This window comes from Populus nigra, chromosome 18 (genome assembly GCF_951802175.1).
Source record: "Populus nigra chromosome 18, ddPopNigr1.1, whole genome shotgun sequence".
Lineage (NCBI taxonomy): Eukaryota > Viridiplantae > Streptophyta > Magnoliopsida > Malpighiales > Salicaceae > Populus > Populus nigra.
Window position 1 is genome coordinate 6710393 of NC_084869.1, and position 17883 is coordinate 6728275.

General features: G+C 36.2%; 1 protein-coding gene across 1 annotated transcript; it reads left to right on the top strand.

Moving 5' to 3' along the window:
* The first annotated feature begins 7262 nt into the window (after window positions 1-7262).
* LOC133677793 (uncharacterized) lies at window positions 7263-15280 on the top strand. Its single transcript, XM_062099917.1, has one exon. The coding sequence runs from the start codon at window positions 7548-7550 to the stop codon at window positions 13020-13022; it is 5475 nt and encodes a 1824-aa protein (XP_061955901.1). The 5' UTR covers window positions 7263-7547; the 3' UTR covers window positions 13023-15280.
* The last annotated feature ends 2603 nt before the right edge of the window (window positions 15281-17883 follow it).

Consider the following 17883-nt stretch of genomic DNA (forward strand, 5'->3'; position numbering starts at 1 on the left):
ACATTAACTTGTTGCACACAACTCAATTTCGGCAGCGAATCCCAAATTCGCTGTAGGACACACAATTTGGCAACGAATGTTAATTAGCTGCAATCAACTCAATTTCGGCAGCCAATTACAAATTCGCTGCAGGACACACAATTCGACAGCGAATTACAAATTCATTGTAGGCAATACAACTTCGGCAGCGAATCCCAACTTCACTGCAGAACACACCATTCAGCAGCGAATGTTAATTTGTTGCCATCAACTCCATTTCAGCAGCGAATTTCAAATTCACTGCATATAATACAACTTTGGCAGTGAATCCCAACTTCGCAGCAGGACATACAATTCGGAAGCGAATGTTAATTCACTACAATCAACTCAATTTCGACAGCGAATTTCCCATTCGCTGCAGCCAATACAACTTCGGTAGCGAATCCCAACTTCGCTGCAGAACACACAATTCTGCAACGAATTAAAAATTCTCTGCAGGCAATACAATATCGGTAGCGAATCCCAAAGTCGCTGCAGAATACACAATTTGGCAGCGAATGTTAATTCCTTGTAATCAACTCAATTTCGACAGCAAATTACAAATTCGCTGCAACCAATACAATTTTGGCAACGAATGTTAATTCCCTGCAAACAACTGAATTTCAACAGCGAATCCCAAATTTGCTGTAGGACACACAATTAGGCAGCGAATGCTAATTCAGTGCAATCAACTCAATTTCGACATCGAATTACAAGTTCGCTGCAGAAAATACAACTTCAACAGCGAATCCCAACTTCGCTGCAAGACACAATTCGATAGCAAATTACAAATTCGCTATAAGCAAAACAATTTCGGTAGTGAATCCCAAATTCGATGCAGCACACACAATTCGACAGGGAATGTTAATTCACTGCCATCAACTCAATTTCGATAGTAAATTGGAAATTCGATGCAGACAATGCAACATCGGCAACGAATCCCAACTTCGCTGCCGGACACGCAATTCGGCAGCGAATTATAAATTCGCTGCAGGCAATACAATTTCAGCATAAAATCCCAAATTCGCTGCAGGACAAAAAAATTTAACAGTGAATGTTCATTCGCTACAACCAACTTAATTTCGGCAGCGAATCCCAAATTCGTTGCAGGACACACAATTTGGCACCAAATGCAAATTCGTTGCAATAAACTCAATTTCGACAGTGGATTTCCAATCGCTGCTTACAATACAACTTCAGTAGTGAATCCCAACTTCGTTGCAGGACACACAATTTGGTAGCGAATTAAAAATTCGATACAGGCAATACAATTGCGGCGGTAAATCCTAAATTCGTTGCAGAACACACAATTCGGTAACGAATGTTAATTCGCTGCAATCAACTCAATTTCGGAAGCAAATTTCAAATTCTCTTCAGACAATACAACTTCGGCAGCGAATCCCAACTTCGCTACAGTACACAAATTCAGCAGAAAGTTACAAATTCGCTGTAAGCAATACAATTTCGGTAGCGAATCCCCAATTCACCAGCGATCAACTCAATTTTGGCAGTGAATTGGAAATTTGCTGCAGACAATACAACATCGGCAATGAATCCTAACTTTGCTACATTACACACAATTCGGTAGCAAAATACAAATTCGCGGTAGGCAATACAATTTCAGCAGCGAATCCTAAATTCACTGCAGGACACACAATTCAGCAGCGAATGTTAATTCACTACAATCAATTCAATTTCAGCAGCGAATTTCAAATTCGCTTCGGACAATACAACTTCCGCAGGGAATCCCTACTTCGCTGCAAGACATAAAATTCAGCAACGAATTAAAAATTCGCTGCAAGTAATACAATTTCGGCAGCAAATCCCAAATTCATTGCAGCACACACAATGCGACAATGAATTAACATTCGCTGCAATCAACTCAATTTCGGCAGTGAATTACAAATTCGGTGCAGGCAATACAACTTCGACAGTGAATCCAACTTTGCTGCAGGACACATAATTCGACAGCGAATTACAAATTCGCTGCAGGAAATACAATTTCAATAGGCAATCCTAAATTCGCTGCAGAACACACAATTTAGTAGCGAATACTAATTTGCTGCAATTAACTCATTTTTGGAAATGAATTTCAAATTCGCTGCATCCAATACAACTTCGACAGGGAATCCTAACTTCGTTGCAGGAGACAAAATTCAACAGCGAATTAAAAATTTGCTTCAAACAAGACAATTTCGGTAGCGAATCCCATATTCACTGCAGCACACACAATGCGACAGTGAATCACAAATTCGCTGTAGGCAATACAACTTTGGCAGCGAATCCCAACTTTGCTGCAGGGCATACAATGTGGCAACGAATTACAAATTCGTTGCAGGTAATACAACTTCGGCACCAAATCCCAAATTCGCTATAGGACACACAATTCGGCAGCGAATGTTAATTCGCTGCAACCAACTAAATTTCGGCATCGAATTCCTAATTCGTTGCAGGACACACAATTCGACACTGAATGCTAATTCGCTGCAATCAACTCAATTTTGACAGCGAATTTTTAATTCGGTGCATACAATACAACTTCAGCAGCGAATCCCAACTTCGCTGCTGAACACACAATTTGGCAGCGAATTAAAAATTCACAACAGGCAATATAATTTCTGCAGCAAATCCCAAATTCACTGTAGAACACACAATTTGGTAGCGAATTTCTAATTTGCTGTAGACAATATAACTTCGGCAGTGAATCCCAATTTCGCTGCAAGACACACAATTCGGTAGCGAATGTTAATTCGCTGCACACAACTCAATTTTGGCAGCGAATCCCAAATTCACTGCAGGACACACAATTCAGCAGCAAATGGTAATTTGCTGTAATCAACTCAATTTCGACATCGAATTACAAGTTCGTTGTAGACACTATAACTTCGGCAGCGAATCCCAACTTTGCTGCACAACACACAATTCAGCAGCGAATTACAAATTCGCTACAAGTAATACAATTTCGGCAGCAAATCCAAAATTCGCTGCAGCACACAGTTCGACAACGAATGTTAATTCGTTGCCATCAACTTAATTTTAGAAGCGAATTGGAAATTCGGTGCAAACAATACAACATCGACAAAGAATCCCAACTCCATTGCATGACACACAATTCGGCAGCGAATTACAAATTCGCTGCATGCAATTCAATTGCGGCTGTAAGTCCCGAGATAATCAAGGCTGGATTAAATAAAATAAAATAAACTAAACTAAAAAGATGTAGGGGCAAAACGAATACATTTAAAGAAAATAGGGTCTAAATGCAAATAAGAATAATTATAGAGCATAAATACTACTTTTCTTACCAAAAACAGATCTGCAACTATCGTGAAGAAAGAAGAGAGGGAGTTTTGGTATCTACTTTTACAGATCAAGAGAGAAACACCAAATTTCAAGAACCCATCCAAGATTAAGGGTTATAGGTAAAAATAAACAATGGTAGGCAATGGATTAACAAGAAAAAATTGAACAAGAAGAGAACAGGGGAGGGTCGGCTGTCATTAGAAAGAAAAGGAGGGATCGAGACCTTAATTCGTATCGGGTAAGATATTCTAAACATGGTCTTATGAGTTGTTTTGAAGTCGATTATGAATTGATGCCTGGATGTTATATTATAGATGTGAGTTCTATAACTCCAGATATAGTTAAAAATCGGAGAAGAGGTCAGACAATAACAGTTCAAAAACGAGACAATAACAGTTGGACAATGACAGTCCAAGTGTTTGTTGATGAGCAATTTTGACTATCTTAGAGGCAGAACTGGGTTCTCCTTAAATTATAGAACTTGTAGCCTCATGTCTTAGCTTTTCAACAACATAAATTTTGCTTGAATCGTAGTTCTATACTCCAGATATAGTTAAAAATCCGGGGAGATGTCAGACAGTAACAGTTCAAAAATGAGACAGTAACAGTTGGATAGTAACAGTCCAAGTGTTTATTGATGAGCGATTTTGACTATCTTAAAGGTAGAACTAGGTTCCCCTTAAATCATAGAACTTGTAGCCTCATGTCTTATCTTTTCAACGACCTAAATTTTGCTTGAATTGGAGTTCTATAACTTCAGATATAGTTAAAAATCCGAGGAGATGTCAGACAGTAACAGTTCAAAAACGAGACAGTAACAGTTAGACAGTAACAGTCCAAGTGTTTATTGATGAGCGATTTTGACTATTGTAAAGGTAGAACTGAGTTCTTCTTAAATCATAGAACTTGTAGCCTCATGTCTTATCTTTCCAACGACACTAATATCACTTGAATTGGAGTTCTATAACTCCAGATATAGTTAAAAATCTGAGGAGAGGTTAGACAGTAATAGTTCAAAAACGAGGCAGTAACAGTTGGATAGTGACAGTCCAAATATAAAGAAAGGAATGATAACAGGATTGGACAAAGAACGACAATAATAATGAATGAAATGAGAAAAACATAAAGTACTAAGAAATGACTGAAAGAAAGACTTATTGGTTATTGATATGGTTATTATAAAACATATTCTTGAGTGAGGAAAATTTATGTGATAAACTTGTGATTTGCAGAAGGGACCACAGGCGTGGTGCAACAGCAGTAGTAGGGGAGCACAAGTAGAGCTTCTATTGCAGGTAGGTGAATCACACCTTTACCTTCTACATAAATTCTAGGGCTGAGCATTTCCGGTTCGGTCCGGTTTTGAACCAAAATAAACAACCAAACCGAATTTTTTTTTTATTTTTTTGAACCAAACAGAACCGAAAACCGGTTCAAACCGCTTAATTTCGGTTCGGTTCGGTTTTTTTCCCTTCCAAACCGGTTCAAACCCAATGGTCCTCTACCAACACTTGTAATATTCCTCCCTCTGTTTTGGATCACTGGTCAGGTCTGTGGCTTTTGAGAAAACAATACTCCAGTCCTCAAAATGTTGTTTTGCCCTCCCCAAACACCCTACTGTTGCATCACTTGTCATCTCAGATGCTGAAATTTGAATAAGAAACAAGCAGAGCATAGACCTCAACTAGTAATCAGAAAAGTAGGAGCCTTTCTTCTATCTTTAAAAAAAATAAGTGAAAGTACAATAATGTACTGATTGACAAATTATTTGAGATGCCTGCAACTTCTGGTAAGTGATTGTGCATCAAAAGTATCATTAAGTCTCTTATTTTACATATGTATTTATTATTTTTATTTGGGTTTTTTTATAATAATTGATGTGCTTTTTAGTAATGAAGTTTCTTTTAATGTCTCGATAGGTTTTTGGAGCTTAAATGAATTATTTCAGAAAATTCAACGTCGGAATTCGGAACAAAGAATTGAAGAGAAATTTAGTTGAAGATTGAAGCAAATCTTGGTTCAAATAAGTGCTCCAAATTTGCCCCAAAAATCAATTCAAGTCCAATTCTAGAAAAGAATATCATATGATTTATTTCAAGCCCAAACATGCCTTATGTTGTGTGCAAACTTCAACCATCAAACACTCAAGGTTTCAAAGTCAATCTTAGCCCAAATAATAGGTACATTTGTATCCTTATTTGATGCTTAAATTCAGCCCCAAATCAGCCCCAAATCACCTTCCAAATCAGCCCAAACACAATCCATGATCCTACATGTCCACATAATAAATAACATTTGATTTATTTGGGTAATTCATTGATCCAAGAGGGCAAGCACATGGATGGAAAGCTGGAGGGGACATTGTGACATTATTTTGGGTCAAAAGAAGAAAGAGACAACTCATAAAGGAGGAAGAAAAACGTGCACCAAAGTGTTCTCCAAGCTGGCCTGGTTTGATTTTCCAGAACACCTTTCGGTGTTTTGTCCATAACTTTTGACTCAGATGTCCAAATGAGCTGTTCTTTAATGATCTGGAAAGCTAACAGAATGGCCTATAAATATGTCTCTAATAGCCATCTCCAGAGGAGGCTTCTAAAAGGGTCGAATTGCTGTCCAAAGTTAGAGTCAGATTTGTGTCCGAATTTTTACTGAAATTGTGTTGTGTTCTTCTTTATAGATTTCGGTTCTTTAGCTTGTAAAACTCATTATTTCAGTTTGATTCAAGTCATTTTATGTTTATTGAAGTGTTATTATATCTAATCATGGTTGGCTAATCTTCTTCTTGGATCCAAATCAAGGATGATGGTGGTTGAGGTGAGTTCTTTAAGATATGAATGAATCTTAATGTCTATCTTTTCATTTTCTTCATGAATGTTTATTATTGCAAAGAAATTTTAGAAATCATTTAGGTAATGTTATAATCTTGAATTTTTATGCACAAACCTTAGTTTTGGTATAGAGATTGCTTGATTCAATGTCTTACTTAATATGAAAATACTTGTACATTCTTAAGCAATAATCAATCTTCATCCTTTTAAACTTCATTGTAATATCTTCCAATCTAATATCACCATCGTTGATATTAGGTTGAGTTATCTTATATATGTTAAAGGAATCACCAATACATCACCATTAAAATTGATTTGGACCAAGACTTACTTTTTCTTGTCATTTAAAATCTATTTACACTTTTTCATCTTTGAAAACAAATCCATCAATCATTTTCAACCAAGTTATTGTTAATTTAATTTCTCTTGAGTTTTGTTTTGTTACCTAGCTTAATTTCCAGATCTAGCTCTCTGTGGATATGACCTCGATCTTACCGAGTTAATTGCTACATCGCACACTCGTGCACTTGCGAGTTAAAACAAGCCGAACATAAAAAGCGGTCAAGCAATTTTGGCGCCGTTGCCGGGGAGCTAGCAAGCAAAGGTAACAAATTTCTATTTGATTATTGGAAAACAAAAAAAATACATAAAAATAAAAAATCAAATGGCTGGTTTTACCGCCTAAAAAAAATTTAATTTGACCTCAACTTTTCGGATATTGGACTGTGGACTGGACTATTAATTGTTGGATTTTTGTTGGTTCAACCATTTTTCTTTTATTGTCTATTCTAATTAGTTTATAATATTTATTGTTTATATTATAAGGCTGGTTTTACCGCCTCTTGTTTATTTTATTTTATTTTGTTGTTTATTGTTGTTATTTTTTTTATATTTATTGTCTGAAGTGCTTGGCCGGTACTACCGCCTTTTGTTCATTTTATTTTATTTTGTTGTTCATTGTTGTTATTTTTCTTATAGTTATTGTCTGAAGTGCTTGGCCGGTACTACCGCCTTTTGTTCATTTTATTTTATTTTGTTGTTTATTGTTGTTATTTTTCTTATATTTATTGTCTGAAGTGCTTGGCCGGTACTACCGCCTTTTGTTCATTTTATTTTATTTTGTTGTTCATTGTTGTTATTTTTCTTATATTTATTGTTTGAAGTGCTTGGCCGGTATTACCGCCTTTTATTCATGCTTGTTATAATTATCTTTTAATGTTTATTGTTGTTACTATTGCTTATTAGTTAGAGAGTGAATTTCTTAATTTGTTGTATTTTTATTTTTGAGCTATTACTTTATCTTTTACGTTTCATTTACTTTTATTTGCAATCTTTTTTTTCTTTTTCTTTTCCTTTCCTTTCGTATTCATATAATTGTTATATTATTGTTTTTTTATCATGGCTAATGTTGAAGATGTAGAGGGTGAAGGGAGTGTTCAAGGTAATGGACCTCCACAATTCAATGATCAACCTAATTTTCGAACTCTTAGAGAGTATCTTCACCCGGCTAGACAAAGTACACCTTCGTGTATTATCTTACCTCTTAACCAACAAGCTTTCAATTTGAAACCGGGCATGATTCAACTTCTTCCCACATTTCACGGTATGGATTCTGAAAATCCATACATACACATTAAAGACTTTGAAGAGGTATGTAATACTTTTATTGATAGAACATGCACCGAGGAAACTATTCGTCTTAAATTGTTCCCATTCTCTCTAAAGGATAAAGCCAAGCTTTGGCTAAACTCCTTGCGTCCTAGGTCTATAGGTACATGGAGAGAAATGCAAGCTGAATTTTTGAAAAAATACTTCCCCACTCATAGAACGGCAGCCTTACAACGTCAAATGATGAATTTTTCTTGTAGTCCAAATGAGTCATTTCACCAAGCTTGGGAAAGGTTTAAAGACTTGTTAAATGCATGCCCCCACCATGGTTTTGAGATGTGGAGGTTAGTGAGTTTCTTCTACGACTCTCTTACCGCAGATTTTAAAAAGCTAGTGTCAACCATGTGTAATGGTGAGTTTTATGACAAAGAACCAAGTGAAGCCTTTGATTTCTTTGATCAATTGGCTGAAAACACAAAGCAATGGGAGACTTCTCTCCCACTTCATGTCGAGTCTAGAAACACCATTTCTCATTCAAGTGGGAAGTTCCAATTGAAAGAGACTGATGACCTCAATGCTAGATTAACCTCATTGGCTAGGAAAGTAGAGTCTCTTGAGATTAAAAAAGTGCATGTCATGAGTGAACAACAAGAGGAAAGTTGTGTTGTTTGTGAGAGCAAAGGGCATAAGACAACTGAGTGTCCTACCATTCCAGCCTTCAAGGAAGTGCTATATGGCCAAACTTCTGATTCAAGTAATGTTAGAAAGCCATTTTCAAACCAAGTAGGCAATCCCTACTCTGAGACCTACAATCCTGGATGGAGGAACCATCCAAATTTTGGATGGAGAAATGAGGGCCCTTCAGTACCTCAAACATTTCAACCTCCACCCCAACCATTTCATGCTCCCACACATAACACATACCAACCACCTCATAAGAGATCCCTAGAGGATACTCTTCAACAATTCATGCAAACACAAGGAGGAATCAACAACCAAGCTTATAAATTTCAAGACCAGACCAATAGGACCTTAGATGACATTCGAAGTCAACTAACCAAGTTGACTCAATCACTAAGCATTCAAGAGAAGGGAAAGATCCCAGCTCAACCAATGCCAAATCCTAGAGGTCAGGTACACATGAGTGAATCCTCATCTAGTGAACCTTCAAACCATGAACAAGTCCAAGCCATCACTACCCTTAGAAGTGGAAAGATTATTGACAAAGCTATAGGTTTTGGGATTCCTAGAAGTATTGTGGAGGAGGAATCTAGGCAAAGTGAAGAGGAAATCAAAACACAAGTGACAAATGAGAGCTTGAGTGACAAAGAAGGTGAGACAAATGAGAAAGAGATGAGTGAGAAAGGAGATGATTCAAGCAAAATTGGAGTCAAAGTGAGTGATTTAGAATTTGTTCCTAGAGCACCATTTCCACAAAGGTTAGGGAAACCTAAACATGATCTTATGAACTCAGAAATCTATGAATTGTTCAAACAAGTGAAAGTCAACATTCCACTCCTTGATGCAATTAAACAAGTCCCATCTTATGCAAAGTTCCTCAAGGACTTATGCACAGTCAAAAGGAGATTGAATGTGAAAGAAAGAGCCTTTCTAACTGAACATGCTAGTGCCATCATCCAGTTTAAGACCCCTCCCAAATACAAAGATCCTGGTTGTCCTACCATTTCATGCATTATTGGAAATCATAAGATAGACCAAGCTTTGTTAGATTTAGGAGCAAGTGTGAATTTGATACCCTACACTGTTTACGAACAATTAGGTTTAGGAGGAATCAAGCCTACTCGAATCACCCTTCAATTAGCTGATAGGTCAATCAAGATTCCTAGGGGTATTGTTGAGGATGTGTTGGTCCAAGTAGATAAATTCTACTTTCCTGTTGATTTTGTAGTGTTGGACACCGCACCTATTCAAGGTTCTAATGCTCCCATCCCAGTCATCTTAGGTAGACCTTTCCTAGCTACATCCAATGCTTTAATCAACTGTAGGAATGGGGTGATGAAATTGTCTTTTGGGAACATGACTGTGGAGATGAACATATTCAATGTCTCCAAACAAATTGGTGAACACGAGGACATTAGAGAGGTGGATTTGATCCAAACAGTTTGTCAAGAACACTTTGAGAGAGAATGGATAAAGGATCCATTGGAGAGAACTTTAATTCATGATGAAAGATTTTATTCTTTGGAATGTGTTGATGAGGAAGTAAGAGAACTCGAGACTTATCTAGATCCAATGCCTCTTATGTCAATAGGTCAATGGACCCCATCGTTTGAGCCTTTGATTTCACCCCAAGTGAAAGCTGAGGCATCTCTTGTCCAACCTTATAAACCAGAAAGGAAGCCTTTACCGAGTGATCTTAAGTATGCATTTCTAGGGGAAGATGAATCATATCCTATTGTGATTTCATCAAAACTTAGCATAGAGCAGGAACAAGAACTTTTGAGAGTGGTGAGAAAACACAAAAAAGCAATTGGGTGGACTATTACTGACTTGAAAGGAATTAGCCCTCTTTTATGTACACATAGAATCTATCTTGAAGAAGAGGCTAAAACTGTGAGGCAAATGCAAAGACGATTGAACCCAAACATGAAGGAAGTAGTAAGATGTGAAGTGCTTAAGCTACTTGATGCGGGTATCATTTACCCCATTGCAAACTCAAAATGGGTTAGTCCAACCCAAGTTGTCCCAAAAAAATCTGGAGTCACGGTAGTGAAAAATGAAAATAATGAGCTAGTACCAACTAGAATCCAAACTGGATGGCGTATGTGCATTGATTATCGTAAGTTGAACATGGTGACTAGGAAGGACCATTTTCCACTTCCATTTTTAGACCAAGTGCTTGAAAGAGTAGCCGGAAGAGCTTTCTATTGTTTTCTTGATGGATACTCAGGTTACAACCAAATTGAGATTTCTTTAGAAGACCAAGAAAAAACCACTTTCACTTGTCCTTTTGGTACCTATGCTTATAGAAGAATGCCTTTTGGCTTGTGTAATGCACCAGCCACTTTTCAAAGGTGTATGATGAGTATCTTTAGTGACATGGTGGAAAATTTTTTGGAAGTTTTCATGGATGATTTTTCAGTTTATGGGGATTCTTATGAGTTGTGTCTAATGCATTTAGAAAAAGTTCTTGAAAGGTGTGAAGAGAGGAATCTTGTACTTAATTGGGAGAAATGTCATTTTATGGTGACACATGGCATTGTCTTAGGTCACATTGTCTCTTCAAAAGGGATAGAGGTAGATAAGTCAAAGGTTGAAGTCATTCAAAAATTACCTACCCCTCGGACTGTGAAAGATGTGAGATCCTTTTTAGGACACGCTGGTTTTTACCGAAGATTCATTCATTCTTTTAGTACCATTGCCAAACCATTGTGTAACTTGTTGTCACAAGATGTTCAATTTGATTGGACATCAAAATGTCAAGAAGCTTTTGAAAAGCTTAAAGGGTTGTTGACCACTGCACCAATCATGCAAGCTCCTGATTGGTCTTTACCATTTGAACTGATGTGTGATGCTAGTGATTTTGCGGTAGGGGCTGTTTTAGGACAAAGAAAAGATAAGAAACCTCATGTCATTTATTATGCTAGCAAGACTTTGAATGATGCTCAATTGAATTACACTACAACTGAAAAAGAACTTTTAGCTGTAGTATTTGCATTGGACAAGTTTAGGTCTTATTTGGTTGGATCTCTTGTTATTGTTTTTACTGATCATGCAGCATTGAAATACTTGCTCACAAAACAAGATGTCAAGCCACGTTTGATTCGATGGATCCTCTTACTCCAAGAGTTTAACCTTGAAATTCGAGATAAAAAGGGAGTAGAGAATGTAGTGGCTGATCATTTGTCCCGTCTTTCAAGCTATGAGACCACAATTGATGAATCTCCAATAAATGAATTCTTTGCTGATGAAAATTTATTTTGTGCAGGTACTGTTTCCTACATTGGCTCTCCATGGTATGCTGACATAGCAAATTACCTAGCCACAAGTCAGATTCCTTCTCATTGGTCTAAACTTGACAAACAAAAATTCTTGCGTAACGTGCGCACCTTTTTTTGGGATGACCCCTACCTATTTAAATACTGCCCTGACCAAATTGTTAGGCGGTGCATCCCTGATCATGAAATTCCAAGTGTAATTAATTTTTGTCATGCATTAGCCTGTGGTGGGCATTTCTCTTCCAAGAAAACCACTGCCAAGATCTTGCAGTGTGGTTTTTATTGGCCCACCATGTTCAAAGATGTCCATGCCTTCTGTGTTGCATGTGACCGATGCCAACGACTAGGTAACCTTACTAGGCGTAACATGATGCCCCTAAACCCCATTCTTGTTTTGGAAATATTTGATTGTTGGGGGATTGATTTCATGGGACCTTTTCCAAGTTCATTTGGTTACCAATTCATCCTTGTAGCTGTTGATTATGTGTCTAAATGGGTGGAGGCCATTGCATCTCGAACCAATGACCATCGAGTTGTGGTCAAATTCTTGAAAGAAAATATTTTCTCTCGTTTTGGCATGCCCCGGGCTATGATTAGTGATGGGGGTAAGCATTTTTGTAACAAGCCCGTTGGGATTTTGATGAGAAAATATAGTGTAATTCACAAGGTCAGTACCCCCTATCATCCACAGACTAGTGGCCAAGCTGAGTTGGCAAATAGGGAGATCAAGAACATTCTAGAGAAAACAGTCAATCCAAACCGTAAAGATTGGTCCCTACGACTAGTTGATGCTTTGTGGGCATATCGCACTGCTTACAAGACCTCTTTAGGAATGTCTCCTTATAGGCTAGTTTATGGAAAGCCTTGTCATCTCCCTGTTGAGATTGAGCACCGTGCATATTGGGCCATCCGGCAATTCAATGATAATGAAAACGAGGTTGGCAAAAATAGAAAGCTTCAATTGGATGAATTAGAGGAGCTGAGAAATGATGCATTTGAAAATGCAAAAATTTCAAAACATAAGATGAAAGCTTTGCATGATAAACACATTTTTAGAAAATCCTTTCATGTTGGTCAAAAGGTTCTCTTGTATAATTCACGATTACATCTCTTTCCTGGGAAGTTAAGGACAAAATGGATTGGTCCATTTGTGATTAAATCCATCTCTGAGCATGGTGCATTTGAGGTAGAAAATCCTAAGAATGGAAATGTTTTCAAAGTAAATGGTCATCGATTGAAACCTTATCTTGAAAACTTTGTGGCTGAAGTTGAGACATTGGATCTTGAAGATCCAATACCATTGTAGTATCAGAAGTAATGAGTTTTTATTTTTATTTTTTTCATTTTTTTTTATTTTTTTTTCTCTTTCTTCCATCTCTTATATTTTCTTGTTCATGCATTAGGGACAATGCATTATTTTAAGTTGGGGGGGTGTGAGGTTCTTTATTTTCAAAAAAAAAAAAAAAAAAACATCAATGTTTTCTTTTAGTTGTGATATGCAGGTAAAAAAAATCAAGCAAGAAGTCAGCTCATGTCCAATTCAATCAGACATTCATCCTTGAGAACAAAAGGGGAGTAACAGTTTTCTAATCTTTATACTTTTCTTCTCTTTCTTTTTTACATTGAGGATAATGAAAAACTTAATTTTAGATATTTAATTATGTTGAATGCTTGAGATAACCATGCTTGTTAAAAAAAAAAAAAAAAACTTGCATTCGTATGTGAATGAGACTTGTTTAAGATCAACATTACATTTTTGGATTCATTATTGTGTTGAACATTGCATGCTTTAATTTGGGATAGATAATATCTTATAAAGCAAGATATAGCATACTTTTTTCTTAAGATTATTGAAGTACATCTTTCCTTGTAAAAGTTGTGTGAGTTGTGTGATTATGCATGAAAGATGAGTGTGATGCTTTACTTGTGATCATCCCTTTTGATCTAGTCCTAAACAAGGTTTAAGTAAATAGAGTAATCATTATTACACAAATGTGTACAAAATTCTATCTACTCCAATGTTTTGAGTTGCTCAGTAACTAGGGGTATTCATCACAAATGTTTATCTTTACGTCAAACGGCAGCTTGAAATATGAGTATGCAAAGCACTTTAAGTTTGTGACTTTGTGAGTAACCGGGTGCATTCATCACAAATGTTTGTATTCGCGTCAAAAGGGAAGTGACCACTTAAAGAAAAAGAATAAATAATATCTTCAAAAAAAAAAAGAAAAAAAAAAAAAGAAAAAAAAAAATATATATAGATATTTCTCTAGTTTGCTACCTTGTTTGTAGTAGTAAGAAGGGAAGATTACAAGTTGAGTTTTTGCGTGAATCAATTATGTTGGTTGCATGATAAATACGATTGAATTTGGAATTTTGTATGGATGTTTGATTTAGAGAATGTGAGTATGCTTATTTTTCTTTATTTGTTATTGTGTACACTAAGTTAAAGATACCAATGTTTGCATGATATGTCCTTTAAGTGTGATGAGTCGAGCCTAATTATGTTATTATTATTCTTTTTATTTCAAAGGTTTTATGTTTTGTTTTGCTTGAGGACTAGCAAAATCTAAGTTGGGGGGTGTGATTGTGCATCAAAAGTATCATTAAGTCTCTTATTTTACATATGTATTTATTATTTTTATTTGGGTTTTTTTATAATAATTGATGTGCTTTTTAGTAATGAAGTTTCTTTTAATGTCTCGATAGGTTTTTGGAGCTTAAATGAATTATTTCAGAAAATTCAACGTCGGAATTCGGAACAAAGAATTGAAGAGAAATTTAGTTGAAGATTGAAGCAAATCTTGGTTCAAATAAGTGCTCCAAATTTGCCCCAAAAATCAATTCAAGTCCAATTCTAGAAAAGAATATCATATGATTTATTTCAAGCCCAAACATGCCTTATGTTGTGTGCAAACTTCAACCATCAAACACTCAAGGTTTCAAAGTCAATCTTAGCCCAAATAATAGGTACATTTGTATCCTTATTTGATGCTTAAATTCAGCCCCAAATCAGCCCCAAATCACCTTCCAAATCAGCCCAAACACAATCCATGATCCTACATGTCCACATAATAAATAACATTTGATTTATTTGGGTAATTCATTGATCCAAGAGGGCAAGCACATGGATGGAAAGCTGGAGGGGACATTGTGACATTATTTTGGGTCAAAAGAAGAAAGAGACAACTCATAAAGGAGGAAGAAAAACGTGCACCAAAGTGTTCTCCAAGCTGGCCTGGTTTGATTTTCCAGAACACCTTTCGGTGTTTTGTCCATAACTTTTGACTCAGATGTCCAAATGAGCTGTTCTTTAATGATCTGGAAAGCTAACAGAATGGCCTATAAATATGTCTCTAATAGCCATCTCCAGAGGAGGCTTCTAAAAGGGTCGAATTGCTGTCCAAAGTTAGAGTCAGATTTGTGTCCGAATTTTTACTGAAATTGTGTTGTGTTCTTCTTTATAGATTTCGGTTCTTTAGCTTGTAAAACTCATTATTTCAGTTTGATTCAAGTCATTTTATGTTTATTGAAGTGTTATTATATCTAATCATGGTTGGCTAATCTTCTTCTTGGATCCAAATCAAGGATGATGGTGGTTGAGGTGAGTTCTTTAAGATATGAATGAATCTTAATGTCTATCTTTTCATTTTCTTCATGAATGTTTATTATTGCAAAGAAATTTTAGAAATCATTTAGGTAATGTTATAATCTTGAATTTTTATGCACAAACCTTAGTTTTGGTATAGAGATTGCTTGATTCAATGTCTTACTTAATATGAAAATACTTGTACATTCTTAAGCAATAATCAATCTTCATCCTTTTAAACTTCATTGTAATATCTTCCAATCTAATATCACCATCGTTGATATTAGGTTGAGTTATCTTATATATGTTAAAGGAATCACCAATACATCACCATTAAAATTGATTTGGACCAAGACTTACTTTTTCTTGTCATTTAAAATCTATTTACACTTTTTCATCTTTGAAAACAAATCCATCAATCATTTTCAACCAAGTTATTGTTAATTTAATTTCTCTTGAGTTTTGTTTTGTTACCTAGCTTAATTTCCAGATCTAGCTCTCTGTGGATATGACCTCGATCTTACCGAGTTAATTGCTACATCGCACACTCGTGCACTTGCGAGTTAAAACAAGCCGAACATAAAAAGCGGTCAAGCAGTAAGCAAGCAGTCCTGTTGGTGGAGACTAACATCAGAGATGGGATTTTTTGACGGAATAGAGAATGGAGGGGGTTTTCTTGGTGGACCTGATAGTCCTCTATTTGGCTGTTAGTAGAGCCAACCACAGACTCAATAGGAGAACTAAGATCCGAAGAAAACCCAAAGGAACCAAATCCATAAGATCAAGTCAGAGCAGATAGTAGAGGGAGGGGAGAAAAATCAAAGCAGAGTAGAGAGTAGAGGGACGAGAGAAAAAAGAAAGTAAAATGAGAGAAAATGAGATATGCAGAGAAGGAAGGGGAAGGGAGTGGGGCGGCTAAGGGGTGAATGTTACATTAGGGTTAGAAAACATTCCTTTTATAGTTTTTTTTTAAGTGCTGGATGGTTGAACCGGTTCGGTTCAATCGGTTTCAGATTTTAGAAACCGAAACTGAACCGAACCGGAATTTTTTTGTGATTTTTTAATCGGTTAATTCAGTTTTTTTTCGGTTCGGTTTTTTCGGTTATTTTTTTTTCGGTTTTCTCGATTTAATCGGTTTATCGGTTTTTTTGCTCACCCCTAATAAATTCCATGTTTTAATATATATTACTGATGTGAAATGTGAATTACCGAATGTATGTGTACTCAAGGGGAAAGGTTGTTGTGTGAATTACTAAGTGATGAAATTATCACTGACAAATGAAATATGAGAAGTGTGATTTGAGGCGTAAACTAGCATACATTCAATGTATGATAGGATCCTAGGTAAGGTGATCGCCATGTTTGGACTAGCATTCATGCAGTGTATGTTAGGATCCCGAGTAAGGGGATCACCATGTTTCGGCTAGCATACATTCAGTGTGTGTTAGGATCCCGAGTAAGGGGATCACCATGTTTTGGCTAGAATACATTCAGTGTATGTTAGGATCCTGGGTAAGGGGATCGTCATGTTTGGACTACCATTCATTCAGTGTATGTTAGGATTCCGGGTAAGGTGATCACCATGTTTCGGCTACATTCAGTGTGTGTTAGGATCCCGAGTAAGGGGATTACCATGTTTCGGCTAGCATACATTCAGTGTGTGTTAGGATCCCGAGTAAGGGGATCACCATGTTTCAGCTAGCATACATTTAGTATGTGTTAGGATCCCGGATAAGGGGATCACCATGTTTCGGCTAGCATACATTCAGTGTATGTTAGGATCCTTGGTAAGGGGATAACCTTGCATCGACTCCTGTGGGATGATGATGATGATACCATTTAAAGGGGTATCGGTAATGGGTTAAACAAAGATAATCATGTTTGATCTTATAAAGTCTGGAATGGAGGTTAATAGTCAAAGAGGGAAAGGTTATTAATAGTTTGAATAAGGAAGAGATTTTAATGAAAACCATAAAAGAGAAGTGAACAAAATATGAATGCATGTTACCCTGTTGAAATTGTTTGATATTCGTGTTGTTATTTTTTTATGTGATAGTCACCTTTCAATAATATGTATTTTGTTTCAGGAACATCACATGCACATCAGGAGTAGATTCTAGCTTATGTTCCCTTCTTATAATTTAGGTTATAGGGGGTATATCTTTATATTTTGTAAATATGAAAATGTTTGTATAACTTAATTTGTATAATTAATGTTTAAACTTGATTGAATGAACTTAATCTCTGTAGTTCATGTAACCATTTTTCATGTCTAAGTATTTACTTTTATTTTCATCCATAATGATATTTTGTTATATAATGTATATCATGAATATCGTGGGTAATAGGTGTGAGAATATTGTGAAAATTGAAACCCAAGAGGATTGGGTCGGGACTAAGTTATGAAATGCGACTTATTAGAAGTGTAAACATGTTACATGTCAATAACTTGGGACCTTCCGGTATAAGGGGACTCCGTCGAAATTTTGGTAAATTTTAATATGAAAACCATGTATATATATATATATAAGGAAAAAAAATTACTTTGTTTTCGGTTGACATGAGAGTGTTGTTTTTA

What these genes read in the sequence shown, in the direction of transcription:
- LOC133677793 (XM_062099917.1), top strand. Translation starts at nt 7,548, where the DNA reads ATGGCTAATGTTGAAGATGTAGAGGGTGAAGGGAGTGTTCAAGGTAAT.